This window comes from Molossus molossus, unplaced genomic scaffold (genome assembly GCF_014108415.1).
Source record: "Molossus molossus isolate mMolMol1 unplaced genomic scaffold, mMolMol1.p scaffold_m16_p_20, whole genome shotgun sequence".
NCBI lineage: Eukaryota > Metazoa > Chordata > Mammalia > Chiroptera > Molossidae > Molossus > Molossus molossus.
The window spans coordinates 49,576,680-49,604,024 of NW_023425356.1; the positions used below are offsets into that span (position 1 = coordinate 49,576,680).

At 49.6% G+C, this 27,345-nt stretch overlaps 1 protein-coding gene across 4 annotated transcripts in view; it reads right to left on the minus strand.

The window, feature by feature from the left end:
- The window catches only part of DNM3 (dynamin 3), a 384,567-nt gene that overhangs the window by 20,961 nt on the left and 336,261 nt on the right, over nucleotides 1-27,345 (minus strand). For all 4 annotated transcript variants that reach the window (XM_036272290.1, XM_036272289.1, XM_036272291.1 and 1 more), the window contains 3 exons: nucleotides 10,336-10,500; nucleotides 1,572-1,798; nucleotides 764-1,000 (listed from right to left, as the gene is read on the minus strand). In XM_036272290.1, coding sequence (XP_036128183.1) covers nucleotides 764-1,000; nucleotides 1,572-1,798; nucleotides 10,336-10,500 — 629 coding nt within the window. The remainder of the gene's footprint in view (nucleotides 1-763; nucleotides 1,001-1,571; nucleotides 1,799-10,335; nucleotides 10,501-27,345) is intronic.

Genomic DNA, 27,345 nt, shown 5'->3' on the forward strand with positions numbered 1-27,345 from the left:
TCACGACTGGGGCTGACGATCTGCTTGTAAACACTACAATGTATCTGAATGTAGTGTTCTGCCTCTCATATGGTCCAGGCTGCACAGCAAGCACGTGTCTATGTAAAATTTCTCTGTGTAGTTTAAAGACATCGCAGACTAATCAGTGGACTTTTATGCTGCATACATTAATGTTAATAATATTGGGTTTAAGGGTCATAGTTCAGAGAGCAGATGGATAATATTCCTTAAAGTCAGTGGTATTTGAGAATTCCTTTGGTAACAGAGAAGGCGAGGCCTTAGCTGGTGATAGGCCCACGACCTTAGGGCACACAGCTTGCCTCCGCCCACGACCTTGGCGCACACAGCTTGCTTTGGCCCATGATCTTGGGGCACACACCTTGCTTGGGCCCACGACCTTGGGGCACACAGCTTGCCTCGGCCCGCCACCTTGGGTTACACAGCTTGCCTGGACCCAGCCACGGCTGTTTCATTTCAAAACTCTCCATCAAATTCCAAAAACAGCTGCCAAAATGCCAATCATCTGGACCCCGTTTTCTTGGGTCCCCTTAGTTTGTGCCAGTTGATAGAGGAGAGGTTTAGACCACATTTTGGTTTTTAAATGGTTAAACGCTCAGCCATTTCCCCAGGTCCCCTCCCAGGTGAAAACTGCTCACGTGGACGATCACACCTTCACAGTTTTCTGTCCCGAGTAACTTTTGTCTGTTGTGCTACGAGACGCGAGCCAACGAGCACCCCCACCGTCTCCCACACACACACTTACCTGGGGACACTGGGCGGCGCCCTGGTGGGCCGGGAGGGGACTTGCGGAGGTGCTCCGAACGCGTCACTGCTGTTGGGGAAGGGAGGCAACGGGCCCGGCCGGAATGGAACGGGGGGCGCCCCTGAGTGGGGTCCCGGGGAGGGGATGGCGGGAGGGGGCCCTCGGCCGGGTGCAGGCCGACCCAGGGCGGCGCTCAGCATCGGTCTCCTTTGGGTGGTGGGGCTCGGAGGGGGCGACCTGAGGAAAGGGACCAGTAGTTTACCTAACTCCTACTTTTCTGTCTGAATTCGCTTTAAAAAATATTTTATCACCTCCTGATGGCTTTTTAAAAATTATTTTTTGACTAAGAAACTCAGATGCCTGTTAGGAATGTCGAAAGCTACAAGGAGGAGGTAAATGGTGAGAAGGAAGTGCCCCCTCTGCCCCTGTACACTCCCCAGAGACAGCGCATAGTGGTTTCTTTTTCATTATATTCTACAGTCATTTCTCTCTATGAATAACCTTTTTTTTGGAGTACGTAAACATTCTACAACTTACTTTTGTTAAGCTTCACACGAACTTGACTACCTTTTCATCTCGGTACTTATAGAACTGCCTTATTCTTTTTAACGACCATGTAATATTCCACTGTAGGGATGTATTATGCTTGTTTCTGATGGGAGTTGGGATGATCTGACCCCATCTCTCACTCCTGAACTTAAATCTACTTGTTCCTCTTTTTTTTTCTAAAGAGGTTTAGGGGAGATCTCCCAGCAAATGCCACTGCCCCAGCCTGGCAGGCCTCAGGGGACGTGGGCCGTCTTCCTACCTCCGGGTGTGCTGTATCCAGGAGTCATCCACAGGCGGCGGGGCGGGGGTGAACGTCGTGGCCGTGTTGATGTCGCTGATGATCACGAGGGCTTCTTTTAGGGCCTGGTACATGCGCAGCATCTCGTCCCGGCGCTGAGCCTGCTCAGCCGACTCCTCCATCAGAGTGTTCTGGTCCTCTGAAGAATATAACTGTGCTAGGAGCTCTGAGTTGATGAAATCTTTCACCTGTCAGGTCACCACAGAAAAGGGAGACGGGACGAATGGGTGATTCAGGGCCTGTGGACAGAGCCACAAATGTCCACTCTGGGACATCCGCATCTGTTCACTCTTATTTTCTTCATCATCTTCCTGATCCTACCCGCCCCGCCCCCCCCCTCGGTGGCTGTTGACACCAAAGGAAACATCACATAGATTTGTTGAAAAGAGGACCCAACCCTGCACCACCAGAGAAGGCCCGTAGCTGTGTCCGTGCGGCCTGAGGCTGCTTGGCTTATGACCAGGGAGGGTGCCAGACGCGGGCAGCAGCACCTTCAACAGGACGCGGTGGTGTCAAGAAACCGCCGTCGTAACACGGGTTGTCCATTCCTTGGTCGTCCCGTCTCTTACCCAGCCTTCACCACTGGGTACTATGGAGACCCCAGGTTCCAGTGTGCTCTCGAAAGTGGAATTACCATCAGTGAGTGAGTATTTATCAAATCCAGAACCTTACATGATTATGCAAGTTCATGTACAAAGAAAGTGATCCGCTCTCTGCTTTCTAGAAGTTTACGGTAGCAGCTACCGAACAGTGGTGAGGATTGGTACCCGCTTCCAGATACGAGGTTGACAGACAGATAAACACAGACTGAAGCATGGACAGTCCATGCGAGGCCCTGAGGGACAGAGCCAACCACCTTTCGTCAAATCTAAGGTGCCCTTGGTTGGAAGACCCCCACTATTTCACGTGCCGCCAGGAAAGAGAAAAGTGGCACCGATGAAACTGTGCCAGAATGCCAGGGCACCGCCGAATGTAACCGGCGCCCTCGTGTCGGGAGCAGTGACTGAGGAGCGAGTGGGAGTGTGGATGGAACAGAGTCCCAGGTACCTGCACAGGTGTCCGGCTCGATTCTCACCACATAGACGACGGAGTGTGACCCAGTTTTGAAGATGAAGAAAGTGATGTTCAGAGAAACAGTCAGCGATTTGCCCAAAGTCACGCATTAAGCCGAACCCCAAATCTTCTCATTTGAAGTCTAGTGCTCTTTCCGTGACCCCCTTACTCACTTCGGGGGCTTAGACGGGACCGTTCATGTTCGAGCATCACTGTGTTAGAGTGGTGTAGCGCGCAGGCTACTTAACGTGAGCCAAGAAAAGATAAACCACTTGGATTTTTCAGTTTCTCTGCTGAATCAAGAGTCACCGGCTGTCCCGAGGAAAGGGCAAAGGCCAGCACCTCGGATTGTTGCCAACTCGGGCGACAGCGGAACACCTGTCCGAGGCCCAGAATCCCCGGGTTGCAGTCACAGCGTCTAACCGCGCAGCTAATCCCACTCATCGGACAGTCCTGTGAATCACGGCTTCCCTGGGAAAGGAAGAAAGGCCCCCTGCACATGTTTTGTGAACCAAGAGCGGTTCGGAGGGGGCGTGGTCTCCTCCGCGGCGCGGTCAGCCAGCTGTCCGGGAGAGCAGAAGGTCTACGTGTGATAGCTGCGAAGGCAGGTTTGCCCAGGTGACCCGGGGCCAGATGCGAAGGCCTCCCAGTGCCAAGGAAAAGGCTTTGGACTTCACCCACTTGGCCGTGGGGAGCTGTGCAGGGCTCCTCAGCAAGGAGGTGAAACAGTAGAGAGACTGAGGAAAACTACCCTGGCCGCGATGGGAAAGATTTGCAAATGGAGATGAATGCAGAGCGTGCGCGAGATGACAAGGGCTCGATGCAGCCAGGTTGCAGCGGCGCAGAAAAGGGAGCCGCAGAAGAAGGACCACGGGAGGCACAGCCCACGGGACGAGGTCGGAGCTGGCGGACGAGGCAGAAGGGAGCAGACCCCTCGCGCACTGAGCTTTGGGTGCGGGGAGAAGAGAAACGCAGAAGTCAAGGAGGAAGCGTGGGATGCAGAGGGGAGACGGTCAGTTGGGCTGAAAGGCGGGTCACTGTGAACACAGTCGCAGTAAGCCAGGGAGTCACGTCCGTCTGCACGAATCTTCCACCGCTGGGCGTGTGTGCACTTGGAGAGACGGGGCAACTCCAAATTCAAAACCAGACAATTTTCCTGGCACTGGCCATCGGTGGGGTTAAGCTCTTTGGACGCTTTACATCTTACTGCAGCATCACTTAGAATCTATTAAACACAATTTAAAAGAAGATCCTTCCAAGAATAGATTTAAAGCAGATCTGAGTTAAGAAGCAACTGTCAAACAAACCACGAAATAAAATAGCCGGGGCTTGCCTCAGCATTCCGATCAAAGGTCTGCCTTGCGTCAACTCTTCCACATCGCAGTGTTACCCACGGAGACTTGCCGACTCCCCGAAAGATTGGGCAACGTCCTGGACGCATCTGAGCCTCACGAGCACGCGAGAAAACGGCAACACGGCCAGAGGTGCGAGACGGTGCGCTTGGGAGTCAGACGGCTCTGAGTCGGAGTTGTGAGGTCAAGGCGCGCTGCTGTCGGGCAAATGACTTAACTCCTTCGAGACTCAGGTCCCGGTGCCGCAAAGCGAGGACAGTGGCAGCTGCCTCAGGAGTCGGGCGAGGATCAGGGCAGAGGATGACTGCAGGCTGCCCCGCGCGGTGCCCAGCCGTCAGCCAGGGCCTCAGGCCGAAGCTGCTCTTCCTGCAGCAGCGGGCACCGCACGGGGCGGCAGGAGGGCAGGGGACAGCCGCCGCCGGGCACCAAGAGTCGGGCGAGGATCAGGGCAGAGGATGACTGCAGGCTGCCCCGCGCGGTGCCCAGCCGTCAGCCAGGGCCCACAGGCCGAAGCTGCTCTTCCTGCAGCAGCGGGCACCGCACGGGGTGGCAGGAGGGCAGGGGACAGCCGCCGCCGGGCACCAAGAGGCAGAGTTCAATCCGGTGCATAGGTGGACATTTTATCTTGCACTTCAGTGAAATTTTAGAAAGACTGTCCTCTTCCTGTCCTGCCAGTTGTGGGAGAGAGGTGAGGACCTCGGGGAGTTTCCAGACACTTCGGGGACTTTCTGAGTCTGAATGTCACTGGGACACGCACTGAAATCAGGGGCAAGGTCCCTTTCAGAGGGTGGCGTGTCGAAAGCACCCTCGGGGAACGGGACACCCCCGGAGTCTCCTGGGATGTAAAGTAGGGTTTATGTTTTGCATGATCACACCTCGGAGCCTACACATCTCTGTGTGGTCCACACACCAAGCCCTCCCACGCGGAAACCTCGTTCCCGCGCCCGAGCTCCGCGGGTTGGAAAAACAGGCGGCCCGGGCCCCGCTGGAGAGGAACGCGAGGTCATTACCACGCTCGCGTGGCCCCTCTCACTTTAACCCTTCCCTGGCAGCCTGCAGTAGTTGGGATCGGAACCCTTCTTTGTCTTCCTCACCGAGGCCATTTTAAAGCCTTCACGACTGGAAGAGACATTTCTAGAGTTTTTGTCCAGTGCAGGTACTGAGGAGCCCGTCTCCTGAAAATCCCTTCGCTTCTAGACGCAGGGCCGGCGTGGGGAGCACGGGCCGGGCCCGCATCCACACAAGGGCACGTACTCTGAGGGGCTCAAAGATGCTTAGCTTTGGAGAGAATGTCGTGAATCTCGAGCCTCACGCGACTCTCTTTTCTCCAGCTCTCGGGGTTTGGTTTGGCTGGAGACCAACAAAGTTTTCCTTCTTTAGAAAGCCACATCCTTGGACTCACGCACACAACGTTGTGTAAAAACATCAGACGCAGCCCTGGCCTGTGGGGCTCAGTGGTTAGAGCGTCAGCCAGCGCACCGAGGGGGCTTGGGTTCGATTCCCAGCCTAGGGCACACCTGGGTTGCAGGTTCAATCTCGCCCCGGTCAGGATCGTGCAGGAGGCAACCAATCTCTCTCTCTCTCTCTCTTTTTCTCTCTCTCTCCGCCCCTTCCACTCTCTCTAAAAATCAATGGCAAAAATATCCTCCCGTGAGGATTAACAAAAGACAAACGAAAAGAAATAGACACAAAAAGGCTGTGAGATCCCAAAGTTCAAGAACAGGCAGAGTCTGTGGTGTAAGAAGCCAGGGGCGGTACCCTTGGTGAGGGTTTGGGGGGTCGGCGAGCAGGGGTGGGGGGCTCCTAGGTCCTGGTCGCGATCTCTCTCTGCAGAAGGATGCTGAGTTCTTGACCATGGACACAGTCAGTGCTCTGACATTCCAGGTGCACGTTCCTCTCGCCCGATGAGCATTTACAGTACCACTCGACTCCGTGGCCATTCATGTCACAGTCAGCTTAGGAACAAGGGCACGTGTCACTGATTTCCCACGGAAGTGCCGGGGCCCAGGAGAGGGGCTGTGGGCCTCCAGGGGTCCAGGAGCATAGGCCGAAGCACAGGGTCCAAGGGGGAAAGGCCTTGGGTCCCACATTTGGTTCTTTGAAAGTTTCATAAAACCTTCACGTCCTATTTTGCATTGTCTGGGCTTGTTAACATACAAGGAACAATGTTATAAATGATTTCGGCTTGAAAAAACTGCTTCTCATATTTCAACAAACCCTCATGAAACCTTCGTGTCCCGTGCACCTCTGGGAAGAGACCCCGTGTAGAAGCCATGGGGAGAGGAGCCCCCTACTTTGCAGAGGGTGACTTCGTGGTTTTCCTAACCTCACCATATGCGTTTCCCGACGTTGACGTGGAGAGAAGGTCCGACTGAGGGAGCTCTGGACTTCCATCTTGGCCCGGGCTGCCCCAGCGGGGTGGCCTTGAGCAAGCCAGGTCGCCTCTCCGAGCCTCCAGTTCATCGTCTATAACCGGACAACACTGCGAGTGCCGTGGTCACTCTGCCACACACATTTGCAGAGTAGAGCTGGGTCCGCTGTCTGGATTCTCTGGGGGGAACCCTCTGTTGGGGGAGCTCCAGAGAAGGGGCCGTCCACGCGCACTGGCCGTGGGGTGCTCCATGGGCGCTCGCTTCAGCGCCTGAGCGCAGCCTGTCCGGAGTGACCGCCTGTCACCAACTTGCCCTTCCTTTGTGTCCCGTTACCTGGAATGTTTAAGCAGAGCAGCAGCTGCTGCGTTTCGACAGACAAAGGCTTACAGTGTGTCTGGGGCGAGGCATTCATTGCTGGCTTTCAACTGCTTAAACAATTCCATATGGGGACTTGAGTGGCGGACGCTTAATGTAAACTTTCAAAGGAAACTGCCCACCACACTCCGCGCCTCAGGAAACTTGGCTGAAACGCATTCTTTCTCGGGAGGCAGAGCCGCTGTGCCCGTTCCAGGGGCGACAGGCCGCGGCGCGGCCACGGGGGGACGTCCGCGAAGAGGGGACCGGCTGGAGGCCACCCCGGGTTCTGCAGGACCACTCGCTGCGCTACCCAGAGCCGTTCAGAGAGGCCGCAGGGCTGGGTGGGGGGGGACCGCGAATGAGGAGCCAGGGTGCTTCTTTTCCAGTCGTGATGCTTTGAGTAGTTCTCTCCACTGACGCTCTCTGCACTTCAGGTCAAATAAAAACCATCAACACGCGCATGACCCAGCGCTCGGTGTTCACCACGGTGCTGTGCCCGCCGGGGCGCTTCTAGAGCGAACCAAAGGGCTGAGACGTCTGGACAGTACGCTGCCACGAGGGTGTGGGTCCATTTAAAAAGGGGGTTTGCTTTATTTTATTTATCAGCGAGCAAAATACATCCAGAATCATGGAAGCAGGGAACAGACCGAAGAACCTCAGAGGGAAGGGGGTGGGGGGCCGGAAGAGATGAACCAAAGACCTTGTGTGCACATATGCACAGCCAATGCTTGGGGGCAGGAACAGGGAACAGGGGATCAGTTGGGGAAAAGAAGGAGGCATCTGTAATACTTTCAGCATAGATTTTAAACAGGAGAATTTATATTTTTCCATGTATAGAATTATGTAATTAAAAAATATATAAATGACACATTTTTACATATATAGTAAGAAAGCAGATAAAATAATTTGAAGAAAGCAGGCATCCTAGATATGAAAACTGTTTCCTGAGAGGTACGAAAAGTTGCATTTCAAACAGAGAGAATTGTCTCTTCTTGGGAATGCAGTGTTCTGTGATGGGTTGGCTTTTTCCATATTCCCATTCGCCTCTGCCGCCAGCGTTGGGGCTAGAGGTCTTATCTGCAGTCCTGACTCAGGCGACTTCCCCGCGATTCTTAGGCGAGGACCCCCGACACCCAGCGGGGCCTCTGTCCCTGGCCGCAGCCGGCAGGTGGGCTGGCCGGCCCCTTGCAGGAGCCCGCTCACCGGGAGGAGCCAGGCCGGGTAGTGCCTGAGTCTCTCTGAGCCTGTGCGTGTGTTTTCCTTGAGAAGGTGAAAGTGGAACCAATTTGCAAGGGGGTCTTTTCCCTCCTTGTCACTAATTGGCGCTCAGCGAGGCCTCGCAGCTCGGGCCAGGAAGCGCTGTTTCCTGTGTGGATGATTGAAGACAGCGCAGACGGGTGGCTCGGAGGCCGCGGCGGCCCTAATGACTCCCGGCAAAGCAGGGGAAAGATAAATGATCCTCAATCAGGCAAATGTTTAAACAAGCACCGGCCCGGCTATACCATGGCCAAACAACCCGGCCTCGTCCAAGCCGAGTTAAGAGGGCAATTTTAAAAATACACAGACTATTTGTTTAGTACTTTATATTTTTCAAAATGGCATACGGTCCCATTCATTAGGTTCCCTGACAATCCCGCGAGGCCCCTCGGGGTCCTCACTGCGGGTGGAGAAGAGGCCTCGGCGCAGACGGGCCAAATGGCTTCCACCAGGGCCCACAGCAGGCCCCTGGCTAGCCGAAGGGCGCCTTCAGAGCTTCCCCACTCCTGAGACTTCAAAGCACCCCACTAACCTCGTTTGAACACGCGAAGTGTGTATGAAGATGGAGTTGAAAACCATTTCTTTCTTTTATCTTCACCCGAGAATATTTTTTCCATTTATCATCAGATAGAGTGGGAAGGAGGGAGGGAGAGAGAGAGAGACATCGATGCGAGAGAGACACATCCACTGGTTGCCTCCCACACGACCCAGCCAGGGCCGGGGACGAACCGCAACTGAGGTGCCCTTGACTGGAATCGAACCCGTGACTCATTGGTCCGCGGGCCGACGCTCTAACTGCTGAGCCGAACCGGCTGAAAATGATTTCTAACAGGAGTGCTTGGGGCTTCTGACACAGATCACGGACAGCGAATGAGCTGTCGTACTTAGAAAATGATTCTGAAAGGAATTTGAAGTATGGATAAAGGCTGTGATGGTTCTTCAATAGGCAGCCGTCTTTGTTTCTTACGATTATCTTCTTCGTGGTACTTCCATAGACATTATCTTCTGGAGTAAGTCCCTCAGCCACGGACGCTTCACACGTGGAGGAGGCAGACACGAAGCTCAGCGATGTGTCCCTGGCCAGCAGTGTCCCCAGCAGAACCAGGTTCAGGATCCAGCTTCCTCCTGAATTTGAGCGTGGGGTTCTTCTCAGGACTTTGCCATCCAATTTTCACTTGTTACAAGTAAGTGCTCAGAACTGATCAGGGGTTTCAATGCAAGGATGTCCTTGGACGATAAGTAGGAATAAAACAGTCGTCCCGCTTTTCAAGACACAGGAGAGCCTGCTATGAAACACCCCATCAGAGCCTCTCATCTACATGTAACTCCTCGAATAACTCGGGATATTATCTGTACTTGAAATAAGTAGCTACCGAGAGAACCAACCCGGACCGTGTAATGAAGCCTCCTAGCGAGGCCGCTGTGATGATGACCATGGAGAGGGAGAGATGCTAGGGGCATGGGTCACCAGATGGCCCGTCTAGCAGGACCCTTGGGGAGCTGTGGCTGTATCCTCCTGACCTTAGAAAAGGACTGTGGACTGACTCTGCATCCAAGAGGACAGGACACGAAGCCCTTTGACAGGGGACAGAGCAGCGCATAGGTTTTAGCAGGTGAAAACGGTCATACTCGCATATTGTGTGTGTGTGTGTGTGTGTGTGTGTGTGCGCGCGCGCATAGGTATATCTACTAAAAAATGTGTGTATATATATATCTTTTGTCTTTCATCTCGAAGTCTAGGAGCCAGGGCATCAGGTTTGATTGCTGGCTTCACAATTCGTTTCTACCCCGACCACAGTGATACTCTGCTTTCTTTTTTTTTTTTTTTTATCCTCACCCGAGGACATTTTTCCATTTTTTGTACAGATAGAGTGGGAGGGAGAGAGAGGAAGAGACAGAGAGAGAGAAACATCGATGTGAAAGGAACACATCGAGTGGCTGCCACCGCACGACCAACCAGGGCCGGGGACAAACTGTAACCGAGGTACGTGCCCTTAGCAGGAACCGAACCCGGGTCTCTCCAGACCGCAGGCCGACGCTCTAACCGCTGAGCCAAACCGGCCAGGGCTGCTCTGCTTTCTTGTGAGCCAATCCGCACCCTTCTGGAGAAGTCAGCCACAGGGACCACGGCGGTGCCAGAGCGGGGGCTTCACGCTTTCTTCCCTAGGCCCCCTTCCACCGGGCAGCCACTTACCGCCCGTCATAGAGAACGATGAACCAGCTAATAGGTGTTTCAACCCCCAGAAACCCTTGCAAGGCGACTGAAGGGAATGTGAGCCGCCCCCACAGCGGGAAGGGCGCCAAGTTCAAGTCGAAGGGTTTACATCCACTTACATTATTGACCATCAGGTGCATTATTGTCTTGGGAATCAGGTCTCGGATGCATTTGTTGATGATCGACATGTAGGAGTCCACGAGGTTGCGGATGGTCTCCACCTGCCGCTCCAGCTGGGGGTCCATGGAGAAGTTTTCTGCTTGGCCATTCTCATCATTTTCATTCTGCCAGAAAGGAGTGGAAACGTGGGTTATTTCACACTCCTTCAGAAGAAAGGAGAGCGCCAGACACGATCAGGTGATCGACGTCTATTTACTGTATTTGGAGGTGCGTGACCAGCTGGTACCATCTTTACAGCGCAGCTGTTAATTCTGAGAAGAGATCAGAACCACACAGTTATTAGTCCTCCCGTACCTGTGACAGTCTAGGAGAAGCAGGTAATGTAATTCTGAATGAAAGCTGAGATAAATAACCAGATACACAGCACACCTCACAACGTTCCTCTAGAGACCAATCTAACCGTAAGCCATTTGCAAGCTGGCTCAGGGACGGAATCCAAACATGTGTGCAGATGTAAACTTCTGGGAGGGGCCCCCGAGGATTCTGGAGATTAGAAATAACCTTGGTGTTTTTTGGAACTAACCCCCAGGTCTCTCTGAATTGGATCAGCCCGGATTTCAAACTAAATCTCCTAGGCCTGGCCTGGACCCAGAATAAGAGATATAGAGGATAATTCATTTTTTCATGCACTCGCTGGAATTCGTTATGTAAATTCATGCCTCTGTCATCACTACCAAAGGCTGGCTCCGTTGTGAAAAACTCACAATTTTAACTTCTAACTTGTTACTCTTTGGATAAAACAGAACACGTCTATACTCAAAGAATTTATTTGTGCAACAGGAGAGAGGCATCTGTTTTCTATACTGTGGGACTTGAGCTAATTAATTTTGGCTTCTCCACCAGAGGCTGGGCTGGAATGGCATCTTCGTCATTAAACGCTGACCTATTGGCTTGGCATTGAAATCAATTTAGAACAAATGGTCTCCATTTCAAGTCAGGTTGAACCAGCTAAACCCCAGAACATGATACAAATATTGTTCGTGGTCTGGCTACTTTCTAGCATTTGGAAAGATTTAATTACGAATGCAAAAAAAAAAAAAGGGGGTGGGGATAATTTATTGCTTCCAATGTGAACATGAAATACTTCTCCTTGGAAATGTACATACTTTGATCTGCCAGGCTTTCAATCATCCAATCAGTTCTAGAGAAAGCACTGTGCTAAATGCCTTACATGAGTTTATACATGACAAGCTTTGCCTTTGAACCAATATGCATATGTGAAGGCCACGAAATCAACAACAAAGATAGAAACTGGTCCTAACCATTTCTGTAGGCTCCTCTCACTCAGAAGTATCCGACACATTTTAAACAGATTATAATATGTGCTCACTCTACAACACAACAGTCCGTTTCCAGTCCTGAGACTAGGGCCCCAGGCTGCAAGGACACTTCAAGGACATTGCCGGGCATCTCACTGCTACCACAGCAAGGTGGAAGACTGGGCGTTTCAGCAATGACCGTTGTTCCGATGACATTTCTCTTTAAATGGTCTTTGGCCACTGAAAGAATTAAATCAAGTCTTATGTATTTCTTCACGCATTCATCTGTGATATAAGCACAACTGGATCTGGGATAAATAGGTGGAAAGGCCTTGGAGTGGTCGAGTGAGGGAGGAAAGGTCTGTCATGGCATTGACAAAGGCCACTCACGTTCCCAAACTTCTTCCCAGAGCAAACACACACACACACACACACACACACACACACACACACCAACAACAACAAACCCCAAACCCACTGCAGATGTGCCCCACGCTGAGCCCACATCCTAAGAATCAGTGGTCACTGAGATGTGGTTTTGAGGGTACTGCATTTGAAGCGAACACCTGAGGTTCACATTAGGCTCTATCACCTACTGGTTGTGTGGCCACACTTCAGTTCCTTAATGTGACCGGGACTCAGCTTCTCCGTCTTGAAAATGGGGACACAACTCCCTGGAAAACTTTCGCAGCTAAACGAGATAACACGCACGCTATGACCTTGCCAAGGGCATTGGGGGTGCTCAGTCAATGTTAGTCGCCCCCTTTCCTCTCTGAGTAGTCAGGGGATAAGAGCTACTTGACTCTCAACACGCACTTGGGAATTTTAAGGTAGAAATGTAAGCATAAAACATTTTCAGTTCCAGCCATAGAAAGATGGCAAACGGTGTATTTTTTTATATAAGTTTTCTGCAAGTTGGTCCGCTTGGGATCCCCTCCTCCCACCGGTGAGGACTTTACATCTTTCAAAGCCCTGGTCCACCCCTTCTAAAAAAGCTCCTGATGACCCTCAGACCCCCACCACTCCCCACTCTGTCCTTCATCTGTGTCTTGTGCTCACTTTTATCACTTACTATGCAGCCTAGTCCTGCGCTCCCCCATTAGTCTCTGGGGTCCTGTTTATCTCCCCCTTCCCGGACCTCGATGCATGGGGAAGGAGGGGGCGCAGGACAGGATTTCCCTAAACCAAGGGTGCCGTCCAATGCATTTCAGTGTCTAGAGTGTCTACTCGTTAGAGAAGCTGGAGCCCAGGGAAACCCCAAGTGGATGAGTTCGGATCCCCTACTACTTGATAATAGTAAGGATGACACAGTGATCATGAAATTCTGAATCTACATGAGAACAGTGACCTACAGCTTTGGGAGGAAACGCCTTTTACGTAAAGCAGTAGAAATGTCCATAATGGGTATAAGTCACCTCTCGTCTGAAACATGTTGGGGTTTTGCTGTTGTACTTAGCAGTCGGGGGTGGTGGCACTTCAGCATCAACACGCTCCCTTTCTCAGAAACATTTCTCTTGTTTTAGGAACTGTGCCAAGCACCCTACACGGAAGCTCCGCATCACAACCTCGGGAGGAGGGCACCACTTTGTCCACCGACAGAAGGACACGTCGCGGCTCCGAGAATCGATTTCTCTAAGGAACGTAGGATGAAGGCAATGTTAAACCAATTTCTATCTTCTTTAGGTAAAAAAAGAAAAAAAAATCAAGAAGCATTACAAAACAGTGCAATATCCATAATGTACCCGGTCAGTTTTGTGTCGATAAAATAATAAATGTAAAATGCATTTCTAGAGAACAAGACATTACTGAAATACTGGCCTCTGTAAAAAATAAATAAATAAATGATTGAGCCCAAATAGAAAAGCAGAAGAACTAGTCTTTATAAAGGAACCTCTCGGAGCATGAGACACCAGGAACATTACATCACCGCCCACGGTTTCATGTAGGTACACTGAATTTCCCCGTTCCTCGCCATGCTCAGCCTGTGGCCTCGCTGTACATGTTGCATACCCAAACATGCAAAACACCCTCACTTTCATTTTTGGAAACCAGATGCAATTAAGTGAGGTGTGAGAGTAAGTGGAGAACACCGAACAGTGTAATTCTCCACACCTGGGACCAAGGACGCGGTCCGGAATGACCAACGAAACCATCTGCAATTCCCTTCAGCTCTTGGAGACACTGACAGACATGTGGTCACAGGCAGATCGTAACTGTTCCAACAACAGCAGGGACAGGATGGGGAGTCACGGAGTTCAGAAGGCACATTTCACGTCTGTTCCGCCTGTAGAAACAGAGGGGTACCCGTCGCCCCTGCTAGTGGGTCTGAGATGAGTGGGGAAAACGGACGGAGACGGGGTTCTCCTTCTAACCGAGTAACTGCAGAGAGCAGACGCCTGCTTTCCTCTAAGCCCCGCTCTAACCCAGTGCGCGCTCTGTTCCGCACGCTGTGTGTGACTGTACTTTTTCTTTGTTTAAATTATAGGATTGCAGCAGGATTCTTTGCAGTCGGAGCTCCGACGTGACAGCTGTTCAGCATTATCCTCATCAAGAGAATGTAAAATAAAAATAGTAATTTGTCTCTGATCTTTGAGGCAAAAAAGAATGGTCTGCAAACATTTAACCTTTTATGAGCAGGTTCATTGAAGTTGTTTACAAAATGTGAATAATATTGTGAAAACCAGCTTTCTTCTGAAAAAAAAAAAAATACAGTGGGTAGGCCTTCCTATTGCATTTTTTTCCTAATAGTTTTTGAGAAGCCTAATGCAATTAAAAAAATTAAAAAAAAAAAAAAACAACTCAGCCCTGTCAATGTGAAATTGTTTCTGAAAATCGACGCCCTAACTTTCCTACGGAACTGTGTGCACAGCATTTAAAAGCAGGCTGTTTTACGGAATTCTAACAGATGAGCTTTCTCCGAAACACGGATACTTTAGGCGGTGAAGGACGACCGAACCAGTCGAATTAGAGAAATCCAGCCACCTTAAAGCAGTGGTTCTCAACCTGGGGGTTGCGACCCCTTTGGGGGTCGAACGACCCTTTCACAGGGACCGCCTAAGACATAACAGGAGCAAAATTACAGTTACAAAGTAGCAACGAAAACAATTTTACGGCTGGGGGTCACCACAACGTGAGGACCTGTGTCAAAGGGTCGCGGTGTCAGGAGGGTTAAGAACCACTGCCTTAGAGCATCCGTCCCAGCAGTTCTGGGCTGGACCGGGACCCCTGTTCCTCGGGTGCTGTTTGGTTATTGTTCTTAAATCCCTCATCTAATTACGCCAGAGGCTTCTTGGAGAATCACTGAAACCGTCCAATAAGGCTGGTGACTGCAACTCTTGCAAAGGGGAACAAGAGAAATCCGAAGCACCCCAGCAGCAGTGTGTACCTAAACCCCCTGCAGAGCTAATGGGGCTTTGTGGTCTCGTCTCACCAGGGGGCAGCGCCGGATGGTCACCCACAGGCAGAGTGATTTTCAGAGGCCCACGCTGGCCCCCTTTCAAGCCTCTCGTTCTTGTTATGCCATGCTCCACCACCTTAAACACAGAGTAAAAATATCATTTAACCTTTTGGTGGTGAATTAGGCCATCATTATGAAAAGACTGTTTCCATGGTGACACAGCTTTGTATTTTCCAAGCCTCCCATGACAGAGAATGTTTTCACTGCGTTTTCTCCACACCCACCTCTGATGTCAGAGGCTAGAAGGGCAGGCGACCAAACCTGTAAAAGACCATGGCAGGAACATGCCGCAGAAAGACCCCGAGGGGATTCTGGCGTGGTCTGCATCTCTGGGACAGGTATTTCATTCATTCAAACAGGGAGTCCTTATCCAGTGTCTTGGGGCGCTGGGAGAGACACAAAGGCAGCCCGAGGGTGCTGGCCTGGTGTGTAAGCCTTTCCTCTGGCCGGACAACGCTGTGACAAGCTTGGGCGTGAGGGGCTCTGGGGAGTCACTACGGTGTTTCCTTTTTTTTTTAATCCTCACCCAAGGACATTTTTTCATTTTTTGTTCAGAGAGAGTGGGAGGGAGAGAGAGAGAGAAACATCAATGTGAAAGGGACACACTGAGTGGCTGCCTCCCGCACAACCCAACCAGGGCCGGGGACAAACTGCAACCGAGGTACATACCCTTAGCGGGAACCGAACCCGGGTCTCTCAGGACCGCAGGCTGAGGCTCTAACCGCTGAGCCAAACCGGCCAGGGCTGGGGAGTCACTATGGACAGGAACACTGGAGATGGACCTTAGAAGTGGTGAGATTTCAAAGACAGGGACCGAGGGAACGTGTTATTCTTTTACCCCTAGTGCTTAGCGCGGTGCCCTACATTTGGGGGGGGGGAGCTTCATGAGCCTTGGGGAATAAATGAAGGAAAAGCCACACTTCTAGAGGGTTAGGGTTTCTGTTTCCCAAGGAACCCGACAGGCCGTGCCCCGGATAGCTGGGGTGTTGCTATCGGTGTGATCTCCTGAATTCCTAGAAGTGGGTTCTCCCTGTAGAGCCTCCACTGTGCCTGGCAGGATAAATATTGGCATCCAGATTGGATTTCAATCGATGTAAAGACCTTGATGACTCTGAGGAAGTCTACAGACGTGAGCTGAGACTGTGGGCAAGCTGCTGGGAAGCGGAGGGGCCAGTGCACGTCCAGTCTGCAGGAAGCTCCATGAGACAGGAGCACCCACCGCACGGATCTGGTCAGGGGGTCCCGCGGACAACCACCGAGTTAGCAGCAGGGCCCGGCACTGTCCGCTGACGTTATTTCCATCTCCCCTCTGCCTTGACTCTGTCTTTTACCTGCTACCACCTTTTAATTCTTCCTATAGCTTTTCGTCTCTTTTCATAGCTAAAGAGCATCGAAATAAACATTACCAAACTATGTAAGATTAATGAAGTCAGACAGCCATATAAAAAAAACTGCCCTCGGTATTTTAAAGATGCTAACTTGATGAAAAAGAACAATAACAAACACATCTTAATTCCGATGGAGCTCATTTTTTTTTTTTTTTTTTAATTCTCATTCAGCCCAGTTGCTTCTAACAGAATCTATTTCTGGGTGGTACCGGCGCATGTCTCAGTCTGCAGTAAAGAACTTGGGTGACAACAGCAGGGGATAAAGAGGCAAAGGGCTGGGAGGACGTCCCTCCTGCAGCTGACAGTCGTCGCATTTAAGCTGCGAGACGACTGCTTTGATCCGAACTGTCCAAGGCAAAGGGGAGCACGAGGCTTCTTGGAGAAACCCGAGAGATGACGGCGCTCCGTCCTGAGGTCCCCTCGGAAGTTTCGAATTCGAATCCAGCTTTCAACCCACCCAAAGGCCTGTATTACTTTGTATAACAGATACGGTCACGAGTATAAAATATTCCTATGTCCAACATTTAAACACATGCTTGAATCTTGTTATGTCAACAATCTCCCTGTGCATTTTTCTAAAATTAGGACTATTTGGAAGATTTCTATCTTGATATGCTGAGTGCGCTTACCATAAAATCATCTTTTATCCAAACACATAGTGGTCTACACAGCATAATTTAAATGGTTTCTTTAAAACCAATCTCTCCTCTATATTAGGTTTCAGATAATATTAGTGATGCTGAAAGGGCCCAAATGATTGTTCGAGTATCAACTATTGGGGAAAATATCTGTGTTTGCTTAAAATGTAACATTGTCATAAAGAAAACCCTTACCCGAAATACAACTGTGGTTAGAATCAACTAATACACATTTCTTTTTTAGTGAAAAAGGTAAAAAAAAAAATCACAGCATTTCTTTGAAATAGCACAACAGGAACTGAAATATATCCAAAGAGAAAAATCTCCAGAAAATGGGAACAGCTAAAATAAGGATAAACATAAAAACAACCTGCAATAGTTGAATTTGTGTGTCAACTTGGCTGTACCCAGGTATTTGGGGCAAACATTCTGTGTGATACTTAAAATTTGTAAATGATGAGAGGTATTCCAGAGAAAGCTGATGTGGCTTCTTAACCCTTTCTTCCCTACGGCTGTGTTTTAGTGGAAATCAGATTTTAAACACAAACACACACTGATGGGTCTCAAGTTCCAAGTAATGATTTTTATGACCAGATCAAGATGTTCCTCTAGAAGTGGTTCTCAACCCTGCTAATGCCACGGCCCTTGGATACAGTTTCTCACGTTGTGGTGACCCCCAACCATAACATTATTTTTGTTGCTACTTCATAACTGTAATTTTGCTACTGTTATGTCTTAGGCGACCCCTGTGAAAGGGTCAAGCAACCCCCTGGGTTGAGAACCGCTGTTCTACAGACTAATAAGATAAGTTTACGCAGAGACGTAAAGCTAAGGAAACCTGTTCTGCACGTGATATTCACCGTTTCTCCCAAATTTCTATTTCTTTTAGCCAGGACTTCAAAATTCCTTGATGTTCCCTCTGCCAACTGTTCATGACGACTGAATCCATACACACACTTCTAAATTAAAATAGGTCTAGTGACTGCTGAATCGAGGAGCTTAACCTCTTTCGCATTCTTATCGCAAAACTACATACGACACTGGCGGCCCAGTGAATCGGAGAGATGTGACAACATTGCCCGGCTAATTCCATACACTCTCCAGCACTGTTCCGTGGCCACTGATGGATCCCTGGGAACACGCGTGAAATAGGGCACACCGGTTCTTAGAGGGCTTGAGACTGAACACACATGGTAGCACACAGACCGCTCTGCATCATGTCAAGGGGGCGTGTGTCGTTAACATGAAAAAGGAATGAAAATAAGTGAAATAACTGTGGACGGTAATCCCTGTCATTTCCACAGAACTCTCGTCTGGTTTAATTATATTTTCCATACGACTACCATGAATCTCATCTTCTACCAAGTCTACAGAAGCTCCAAATTGAAGATACTACAAGGAAAACACCTGGATCAAACACACTGCAGCATTTCTCAAGTCCAAGTTGAAAACACACTTGACTCAGGCGGATTCCCCCAGTTCCCAGCCCACGTCGGGCTGAGGGACCTTCGGAACAGCAGCGAAGAATGAGGACTGTGGAATCCGGTGACCGATGCGTGTACCTGGGCTCTGGCCATGATTAGCTTTATGACTTTGGTGAAATTAACCTTAAGAAGTTCCTCAGCCTCCCTGGGTCTTCGTTTTTGTGCTGGTAGGGGGGGCAATATTAGCACCTTATCCATTTAATGGGGCAAAGGGGACAACCAGAAAAGCCTCTTGGGCATCATGCCTGCCACTCAGCAAGTGCCCCATGGAAGCGAACCACTTCTGTTCACTTGACATAAATGACATCGATGAAGCAAGTGACGTCGGCGTTGACAGAAGTGTATGGGGCCGTGGTGTCCGCTTGGCCTCGTGGTTCTCCCAAAGAAAGAGGTGGTTCGCTGGCCCAGAAGGAAAGCGGGGGGCTGGTGTGAAGGAAGATGGCGCTTGGACCAGCTCCCAGGGGAGTCAGCAGAGAGGCGGGGAAGAGGTCCGTGAGCGAAGCCAACAAGGAGGACGCAAAGGTCCCTTTAGTGTTGGGTCACCTGTTTCCAAGAGGCCAGATTTGCCCACCAACATTTGGAAGGACGGAGACAGCAGACCGATGGCTCCGCGGTGCTGAGAGCAGAGCAGTTCAGGGGGGACAGCAGCCAGCATCACCTGGCAGGCCCGGCTGTCAACATGCCTGCTGAGAACGGGCGAGGACCGTGGCGAACGGACGCCTGGCCCGCCCATGGGGCCGTGGTGGACTGGCCTGGGCGGAGGCTGGAGCAGCTGTCTTCTTAAGTGTCCTAGGCTGCGACCTGGCTGATTTGGCTCAGCGGTTAGAGCATCGACCTGTGGACCGATGAGTTGCGGTTCGATTCCGGTCAAGGGCTCGTACTTGGGTTGCGGTTTGATCCTGGTCTGGGTTGTGCGGGAGGCAACCGGTCGATGTGATGTGTGTCTCTCTCTCTGGCTCTCCCTCCCTCCCACTCTATTTAATGTTAATGGGTAAATATCGTCAAGTGAGGATTATAAAAATAGATAGATAGATAGATAGATAGATAGATAGATAGATAGATAGATGATAAATAGAAAGTGTCCTAGGTTGAGACAGCTGGACCTGGACAAAAGCAGAAGGGGCCAGGGGACCGAAGGTTCTGCTGAGGGCGGAGCGCAGGGTGACGTGAAGATGCTACTCAGGGCCTCGGGCCTGCAAAGTCTCAGGAGCAAGAAGGGCCTGACTTTACATAAAAGAAAGCATCTGTGTTTCAGGATCCAGTGTGACCTCAGCGCGTTCCCACCGGCCCGACGTCACCATTGCCTGACCGACAGTCATATTGGCACCGCGGTCGGCAGATGGGTGAACGGGAGAGCGAGCTACAACGCTCCCTTCTAGTCTTCGTTTCTAAACCTGGCCCATCCCAGGAGAGGCTCGAGGGGTCCTCTGGGCCTGGAGGGGACCGAGGCCGGCGGTCGCTGAGAGGACACAGGGCTGTTGGGAAATCCGTCCCAGGCAGGCCGAGGTCACCCTCTGCCGTGGGAGGACTGGGAGCAACTCCGACTCCATTGCAGACAGCCGCCGCGGCCGGGCTTTTCTTTGGGGCGTCTGTGGATCGCATTCACGACCTGGGCCAAGGGGTTCTGAACGCGTTCACACTTCCTGCGGCGCCACCTCTGGGGACTAATGAGTTCCTTGGGGTTATAACCTGCTAGGTGAAGTGGATTTCCTTCCATTTGCCCTCAACGTACTTCTCTCTGTTTTAAAGAGTACCCTCCTTGTCCTACAAAGAAAAAAGCGAGCAAGATTTTTAAAAAGTGAGGGCAGAAAGCAGGGCAGAAAAAAGAGCGAGGTGTTACAAGAACCGCAGACGACCTTAAATCCGCAGTGTCGTTTTCAGAGGCCAGCAGGGCTGGAATGCGTGGCCGTGACCGAGGGGGCCGAGGGGGCCCTGCACAAGGGCTCCATTGTTCTGGGTGCTGCTCGGACCCTTCCAGGGGCCCTGCCTCCTGCGCGGGGCTCCCGCCCGCCCGCCTGCCGAAGGGGAGGGCCTGGATGCTGAGCCTCATCAGCAGAAAGACCGAGGCACGGAAGGGGGTCCGGAAGGGAAATGAAACCCATTTGCCTTTTTTTTCAGGTGAGAGAGTCCTTCTGCACAAAAATACCTTGGACCCTCTGGACGAGATGGAGAACTGTTCTGCACAGGGACGAAAGCACTAAGGGAGGTCAGGGCCAACAGAAGGAACTCCCGGACACTGGCGACAGTGTATAAGATTTCAAAACGATGCACTTTCTTTATTTTTTTGAAAGCTCGTATTTCCAACATGATCTGGGGGCTCCCTTGCTTTGGACCTGCCTCGATGGTACAGAGGCAGCTCAGCGAGCTGTCTGCTCAAAGGGCTGCGAGAAAGACACGGAATGCGGGAGGACAGACGCATTTTGGAAAAGAAGGGAATCTGCGGTGAACATGTTCATACATGTCATTTTTTTAAACTATGAGGAAACAAACATTTCAAAAATACGTTACGCGCAGGGGCTGCACAGCCGACCAGAGTATCGGTTGCATTTTTTCCCCCCGCCGAGGTCTTAGCCCAGAGTGGATTATAGGCAAGTCTTGTGTTTTAATGGAAAATGGGGCAAAGGTTATGTGTAATAGGAACCCGGTCCTGGGGAGCTTGCAGAACGCAGGTTAGCCTCATAAAACTGCTCATTAAAACGCTGTGTTCTGAAGCAAAAGCAAATAAATGAGCTCAAGGAAAAGAGCCGCAGAGATCGTCTAGAAATATTTCCATGAACGACTGTGAAAATAGTCCTCCCTCGTCGTAAGAAATGTTCAGTTATTGCTTATACAAATAGCCACACTTAAAAAACTTTTAAATACCTTCCCTGCAATGCTGGTTTTGACCTTCTGCCAAGAGCTACTTAATGTGTGTGTGTGTGTGTTTTAATTTTTCTGAATAGACCATATGGGGAGCGAAAAGTAAAGAGGTACCCACACCAGGAGTTCTTCGAACAGCACCAGCAGAATGGTTTTGTTAGGGACCCCCAGCCCCAAGTTCTGGTTTAAACTTAGCCGCTGTACAAGTTCCACACTCACTGAAAACCCTAATCCCGAACGAGGGAACCGAAGAACAAACATCCTCCGAGATGTGCAGGTCTCCCGCTCCCTCCACCTCACTATCTCAGGGCACGGACGTGAGATCGAGGGGCTTTAAGTTAAACCAGGACCGGTGGGCTGGCAAAGCAAGGAAGAAAGACCCAGAGGCCCTTCTCAAAGGCAGCTCTCCCCCAACAACTTGAGACAACCGGTGCTCACACAGGGGCCGCTGGGCCGAAGGGCCTGAGGCCAAAGTCAACACTGTCAGCCAGCGGCCCATCACCTCCGGAGGAGGCTGAACAGCTTGGGGCTGATTAAGTGTGTGTGTGTGGGTGGGGGTGGGGGGGGGTGTAGACACCCATCTGATCTTTAGTGTAGATTCCGCGATGCCCCAGGCTCTGTCTGAGTCACCAGGGTGGACGGGAGGGAGGCCGGCTCAGCGAGCACAGAATGCTCCAGAAAGCAGCGTGTACACGAGGCGTGCGGCTTGAGTTCACACCCGGCCGCTGTCTGTGGGTTTTCCTTACGCCATTCCCACAGCCTGTTGGATCCCCCAGGGAGTCCAGATGAGCTCGGAATTTTTGCCACTTTTTTTTTTTAAGCGGAAGGAATGACCCATGGCAATATTCTTTTTTTTTTTTTCACTTTGATTTATTTTATCTCACAAACGCAGTCTGGGCTCCTGTGAGAAGCACCAGGCTGGGAGAGGCTCCTGCTCAGCAGCCGGGCCGGGTAGCCACGGGCCTCCTGCCCGCCCACACCCACGCGGCTCTGGGTGGGGGAGGGAGCTGGGAGGCCTGCGGAGACTCGGCCGCAAGGAAAACACGGGGCCCTTGGACACAGCAACGGCGCCCGCGCACCCGCAAGACAGCCCAGACGTCTGATAAACACGGCTTGGCAGCAGAGGCTCATCTCCTTCGAGTTAGCTGGAGCGGGGGATTCCTGATTCGCCCAGCTCCGGCCCGATTCATCGGCTGGTCCTTCCCCACCGCCTCTCACCCGCCTTTCTCTGCACTAATGCTTTCTTCTGCTTTAGATTTTGAAAATTATTCTTTCCACGGTGGTAGTTTACATTTTTACCCATGCATGAGTCTCAGACTCTCTCTCTCTCTCTCTACACACACACACACACACACACACACTCTTGCGCAAGTTAGCAAGATTTAAAGCCTCTCATTTTTTATTCTTGAAGCCCCAAAAGGGAAACTGTTATTCGTGTGCCAAGGAATACAGCCATCCATTATTTTTTTTTCTTCCTTTTTCCTTGTATATCCTCCCAATAGGATTAAAGGCAGTCTGGGCTGTGGAGAAGGTAGGGGCAGAGAGAGGGTGGGAGGGGGAACGAGATGGCATTTTAATAGCCTCCACCGCGCTGATTCTACACAGTGGGGACCTTGTGCTGCGGACGCCAACATTTCCTTCCTTCCAAGCCTCGCACGTGGCCCTTTCGACTGACGCCCACGCCGAGGTCTCGGGATGGGGCTGGGGGACGAGGGCACCGGTAACTGACCTCTCTCAAGAGGCTGGAGAGGCCAAGGAAAACGATCATAACCTTGTTTTTGTTTTTTTGTTTTTAAACGTTCATCTTGAAATCATTTCAGTCAGAGAAAATGGCTGCAAAACGAATACAAAGAATTTCTGTATACTTTTCACCCAGATCCTTCGAATGTTCGCTTCCTATAAATATACCACGCAACATGGTCAGCCAGGAAATTTAGAAGTGTCCTGACCAGTTATTTTATAGTATTTCTCAACTTGAGTTTATCTGATGTTTCCTCATTAATAAATACAGGCTGTGTGTGTGTGTGTGTTTTAAGAAAATCACATTAATGACGTATCCTCGGTGCATTAAATTGGGAGACAGGTGATGTTGGTCCATCTTGTTGCTAGTGATGGGAATGATCACTTGGCTAAGATGCTGTCTGCCAGGTTCTTGCAGACACTATGAAGTGTCTATATTTTCCCCTTTGAAATTAATATGCATCTTTGGGGCGAAATTTGGAGGCTATGTAAACATCCCGTTTCTCACCATATTTCACCTATTGATTTTTGCATCCATACCTGATTCTTGAGAGAAACCATTATTGCCATGGCGTTCGGCAAATGGTGATTTTCTACCCCCACCTTCTCTTCTAAATGTATGAATTGGAATTCTACTGTAAGAAAGAGCTTTCCTCCATTCAACTATTTATTCAATTGTTTGTTTACACAAGTGGTACTATAATGAAATGCATAAGAAGCTGTTTTGTATTTGTGGCAAATAAAACTCACTGTTCACATGACTTTTATTTGCCAGACATTATTATTGTTGTTGTTTTGATGCTGGCTTAGATTTAACTAATGTTTGCCCAATTTTTTTTTTTTTTTTTCCAGATTCCTTCTGGACCATTTCCCTTTTCCCAAAATTAGCTCTTTAAAAAGTTCCTTTGTGTGCATCTATCCATGGTAAACTGTTTTTGTTGTTTGAAATACCTTTATCCCACCCTCACTTTACGATAATACTTTACTTAGGTTACACAGTTCTAGGTTAACAGTGTTTCCCCCTGTAGTTGGAAAAGTATCCCATTATTTCTGGTTTCCATGGTTGCTGTTAAGAAGAAGTCTTAATTCTTGTTCCTAGGAAGCTGATCTCTCCTTTTTCTCTGGAAGATTTTAAGATGATCTCTTTGTCTTTGGTGTTCTGTAAATTCATTACACTATGCACCTGCGTGTGGTCCGTGGCGCTCCTAGACCTTAGAATGCATGACCTACGTCAGTTCTGGAAATGTGCTTGTCATCTCCCATTTGTTCCTGGAGTATTGATCGAATATGTCATGCTGCTCTCCACGGCTCATGTACATTCCCCCTCTCTCTCTGTCTCTCTCTGCTGCATTCTGGGGATGTGTTCAGTTACACACCCAGCCACATGTGGGAACTGGCTTGTACCAGCACACAAGAAACAGCAGGGCATGTCCCTTCCCATGCCTGTGTTCACTGTCCTCACACTGGGCGTTTAAAATTGGCCATGGCAGGAGTAGGCACACCATGGAGATTGGCAAATGTTTTAATAACAGGGCTTCTCCCACCCCTTGGAGAGCTACTTGTTAGACATTTATCAGTACACCACTAGATACAACCCATTTTTACTTAGTCTCTCTACAGCTGTTTAATCTACTCCTAAAGTTTTCATTTCAATAACTGCATTCTTCATTTCTAAAAATTCTAGTTGGTTCTTTAAAAATTATGCATTTTCGCCCTGGCCGGTTTGGCTCAGCGGTTAGAGCGTTGGCCTGCGGTCCGGAGAGACCCGGGTTCGGTTCCCGCTAAGGGCACGTACTTCGGTTGCAGTTTGTCCCCGGCCCTGGTTGGTCGTGCGGGTGGCAGCCACTCAATGTGTCCCTTCACGTCGATGTTTCTCTCTCTCTCTCCCTTCCTCTCTCTCCCTCCCACTCTGTCTGTACAAAAAATGGAAAAATATCCTTGGGTGAGGATAAAAAAATAAAAAATAAAAATTATGCATTTTCTGTCTTTCTTTTTTTTTTTTTTAAGTGTTTCTTAAGTGTGTGATTTGCTCTTTTATTTCTTTAAACATTTTAGACATAGTCCCAAATCTTTTCTACTGTTATTCTCTTGACTCACTCATAATGGCTTCTTTTGTGTGTTCTCTTAAATACTGAATTGTGTGTTTATACTCAGTTGGCCTTTATTTGTGTGACTCCTGCACGGTCTGATGTGAGGGTGTGTAACTCCAGAGAGTATGTATGTTTCTGCAGGCTCCCAGACGGCTCCCAGACTGGGTCCACTTTAAGGTAATGTCTCAGTTTTTATTCTGCTGGACCATGCACTTGGTACAAACTTGAACCCCCAAATCAAATGACGAAAGATCTGTAAAAATGGCTTCTCAAAATAGACTTTTCTCATCTTCTACCCAGAACCCAAGATAAGTAACTTTCCTTGTTTTTGTCCCTTGCTGGTAGCTAGATTTTTCTTGACCTGTCATTTCACCGAGGGTGAATCTCTCTGAGGGTCCTGCTTACTGCAGGGGTCTTGGTTTCGATGTTCTACCCTGTTCTGGCTGAAGCCTTTTCTCCTGTCCCCAGGTGACCATGCAAATGCCAAACTCTTGGGTACAGTGATTGCAAGTGTCCCAAGGACAGCTGTGGCTTCACCACAGGTTTACCCCTCGACTTTCCAGAACGTTCTTTATTTCTACACCCCCCGTTTTTCTGCTCTTTCTTGAGAGCCTACATCAGAAATTTAAAATAGTACTTCTCACACTGTCCTTGATATTTCTAGATGTTTTGAAGTCAAGAAAGATAGCCTAAAAACTGCTGAGAATTGAAGTCCACATGTCTATTATAGAGATCCTTTGCTATGATCAGTACAGTTTAGAATTATAAAGATTGACAGCTCTAACTGGTGCTAGATTTCTTCTTTTTCTTCAGAATAAAATGTTTCATATCACACACACACACACACACACACACACGGACACAGTACGTATTAAGTACTGCTATGTATTGACACTGTTATTAGCCATTCATAATAGTTCCTGATCTTACAAAACACATTGTAAACCATGAATAAGTGGAATCAGAGGTTGATACTGAAAGCAATTTATATCCTAACCACTGTTTTTTGTTTGGTTGGTTTTTTGCCAAATTTTATTTGGGTTCCACAGTCTGCAGACTTTCAGTTTCCTTGGATGCTGGTAACAGCGCCATGTACTATTTGTATACATCTGAATGCATAGTTCGTATAACTGTAGAGGTGTACACTTTGAAAGTTGTTCTACTGAGAGAACTAGTTTTGAGCTTTTGGCCAACTTTGTGATATAGGCAGACATTTTTTCCCCCGGAAACTACGAGTCAAAAAAGATGCGTATTTTCTCCAAGGCCGTGCAATATAAGCTAAAGAACTAAAACTGAGTTTCAGCTCTCAAAGCTCTAAGTTCAGTGTTGAGTAAGCACGGACCAGTCAGGAAAAGGGAGACATTTTCCTATCTCTACGGGGAAGTCTTATTAGGTCAAGGGGCCATATGGGTGGATAGATATACTTGTAAAACAGTGGCTTGATTTTTGTGCAGTTTTCATTGCTTACATGTTTTGAGGTTGGTCGGTCGGTTGGTTTTCTCCTGAGGGTTATGCTGTAATGATCTAGAAATCCTTCTTTCAGAGAAGTTCCATGACATAGTCACAGAGGGCCGGTAGGCCGAAGGGCTGCTCAGACCTGGGCTTTCTATTTCCAATTCACATTCATGTAAAAAAAAAAAAAGAAATTCGCATTCCAAAGAGTCAACTCAAAATGATTAATACCGAGAGTTCCTTCACTGCATTGATTTCCCATCTTGAACGCAGTCACAATTCGAAAACTCTTTCTCTCTACCTCCACCAGCAAATCCTTGCAAACCAGCGACTGGAAGTCCTCACGAATTCCTGCGCTCACGGATAGATTTGTGGTGACAGTTTTCGGTTCAAAAGTGCATTCCTGTTGTGAGCGGACTGCATGGGATCACCCAGTGGAATGAAGGCCAGTATCACACACGCAGCTGGACTCTGAGAAGTAATTTTAGACGTCAAGGTAATGGATGTCGAAGCTTTGCAAAACCGCAATCCACCCGCGGATCACGGTGCCTTTGGCAAGCTGCTGCTTCTTGTGTGAGTCTC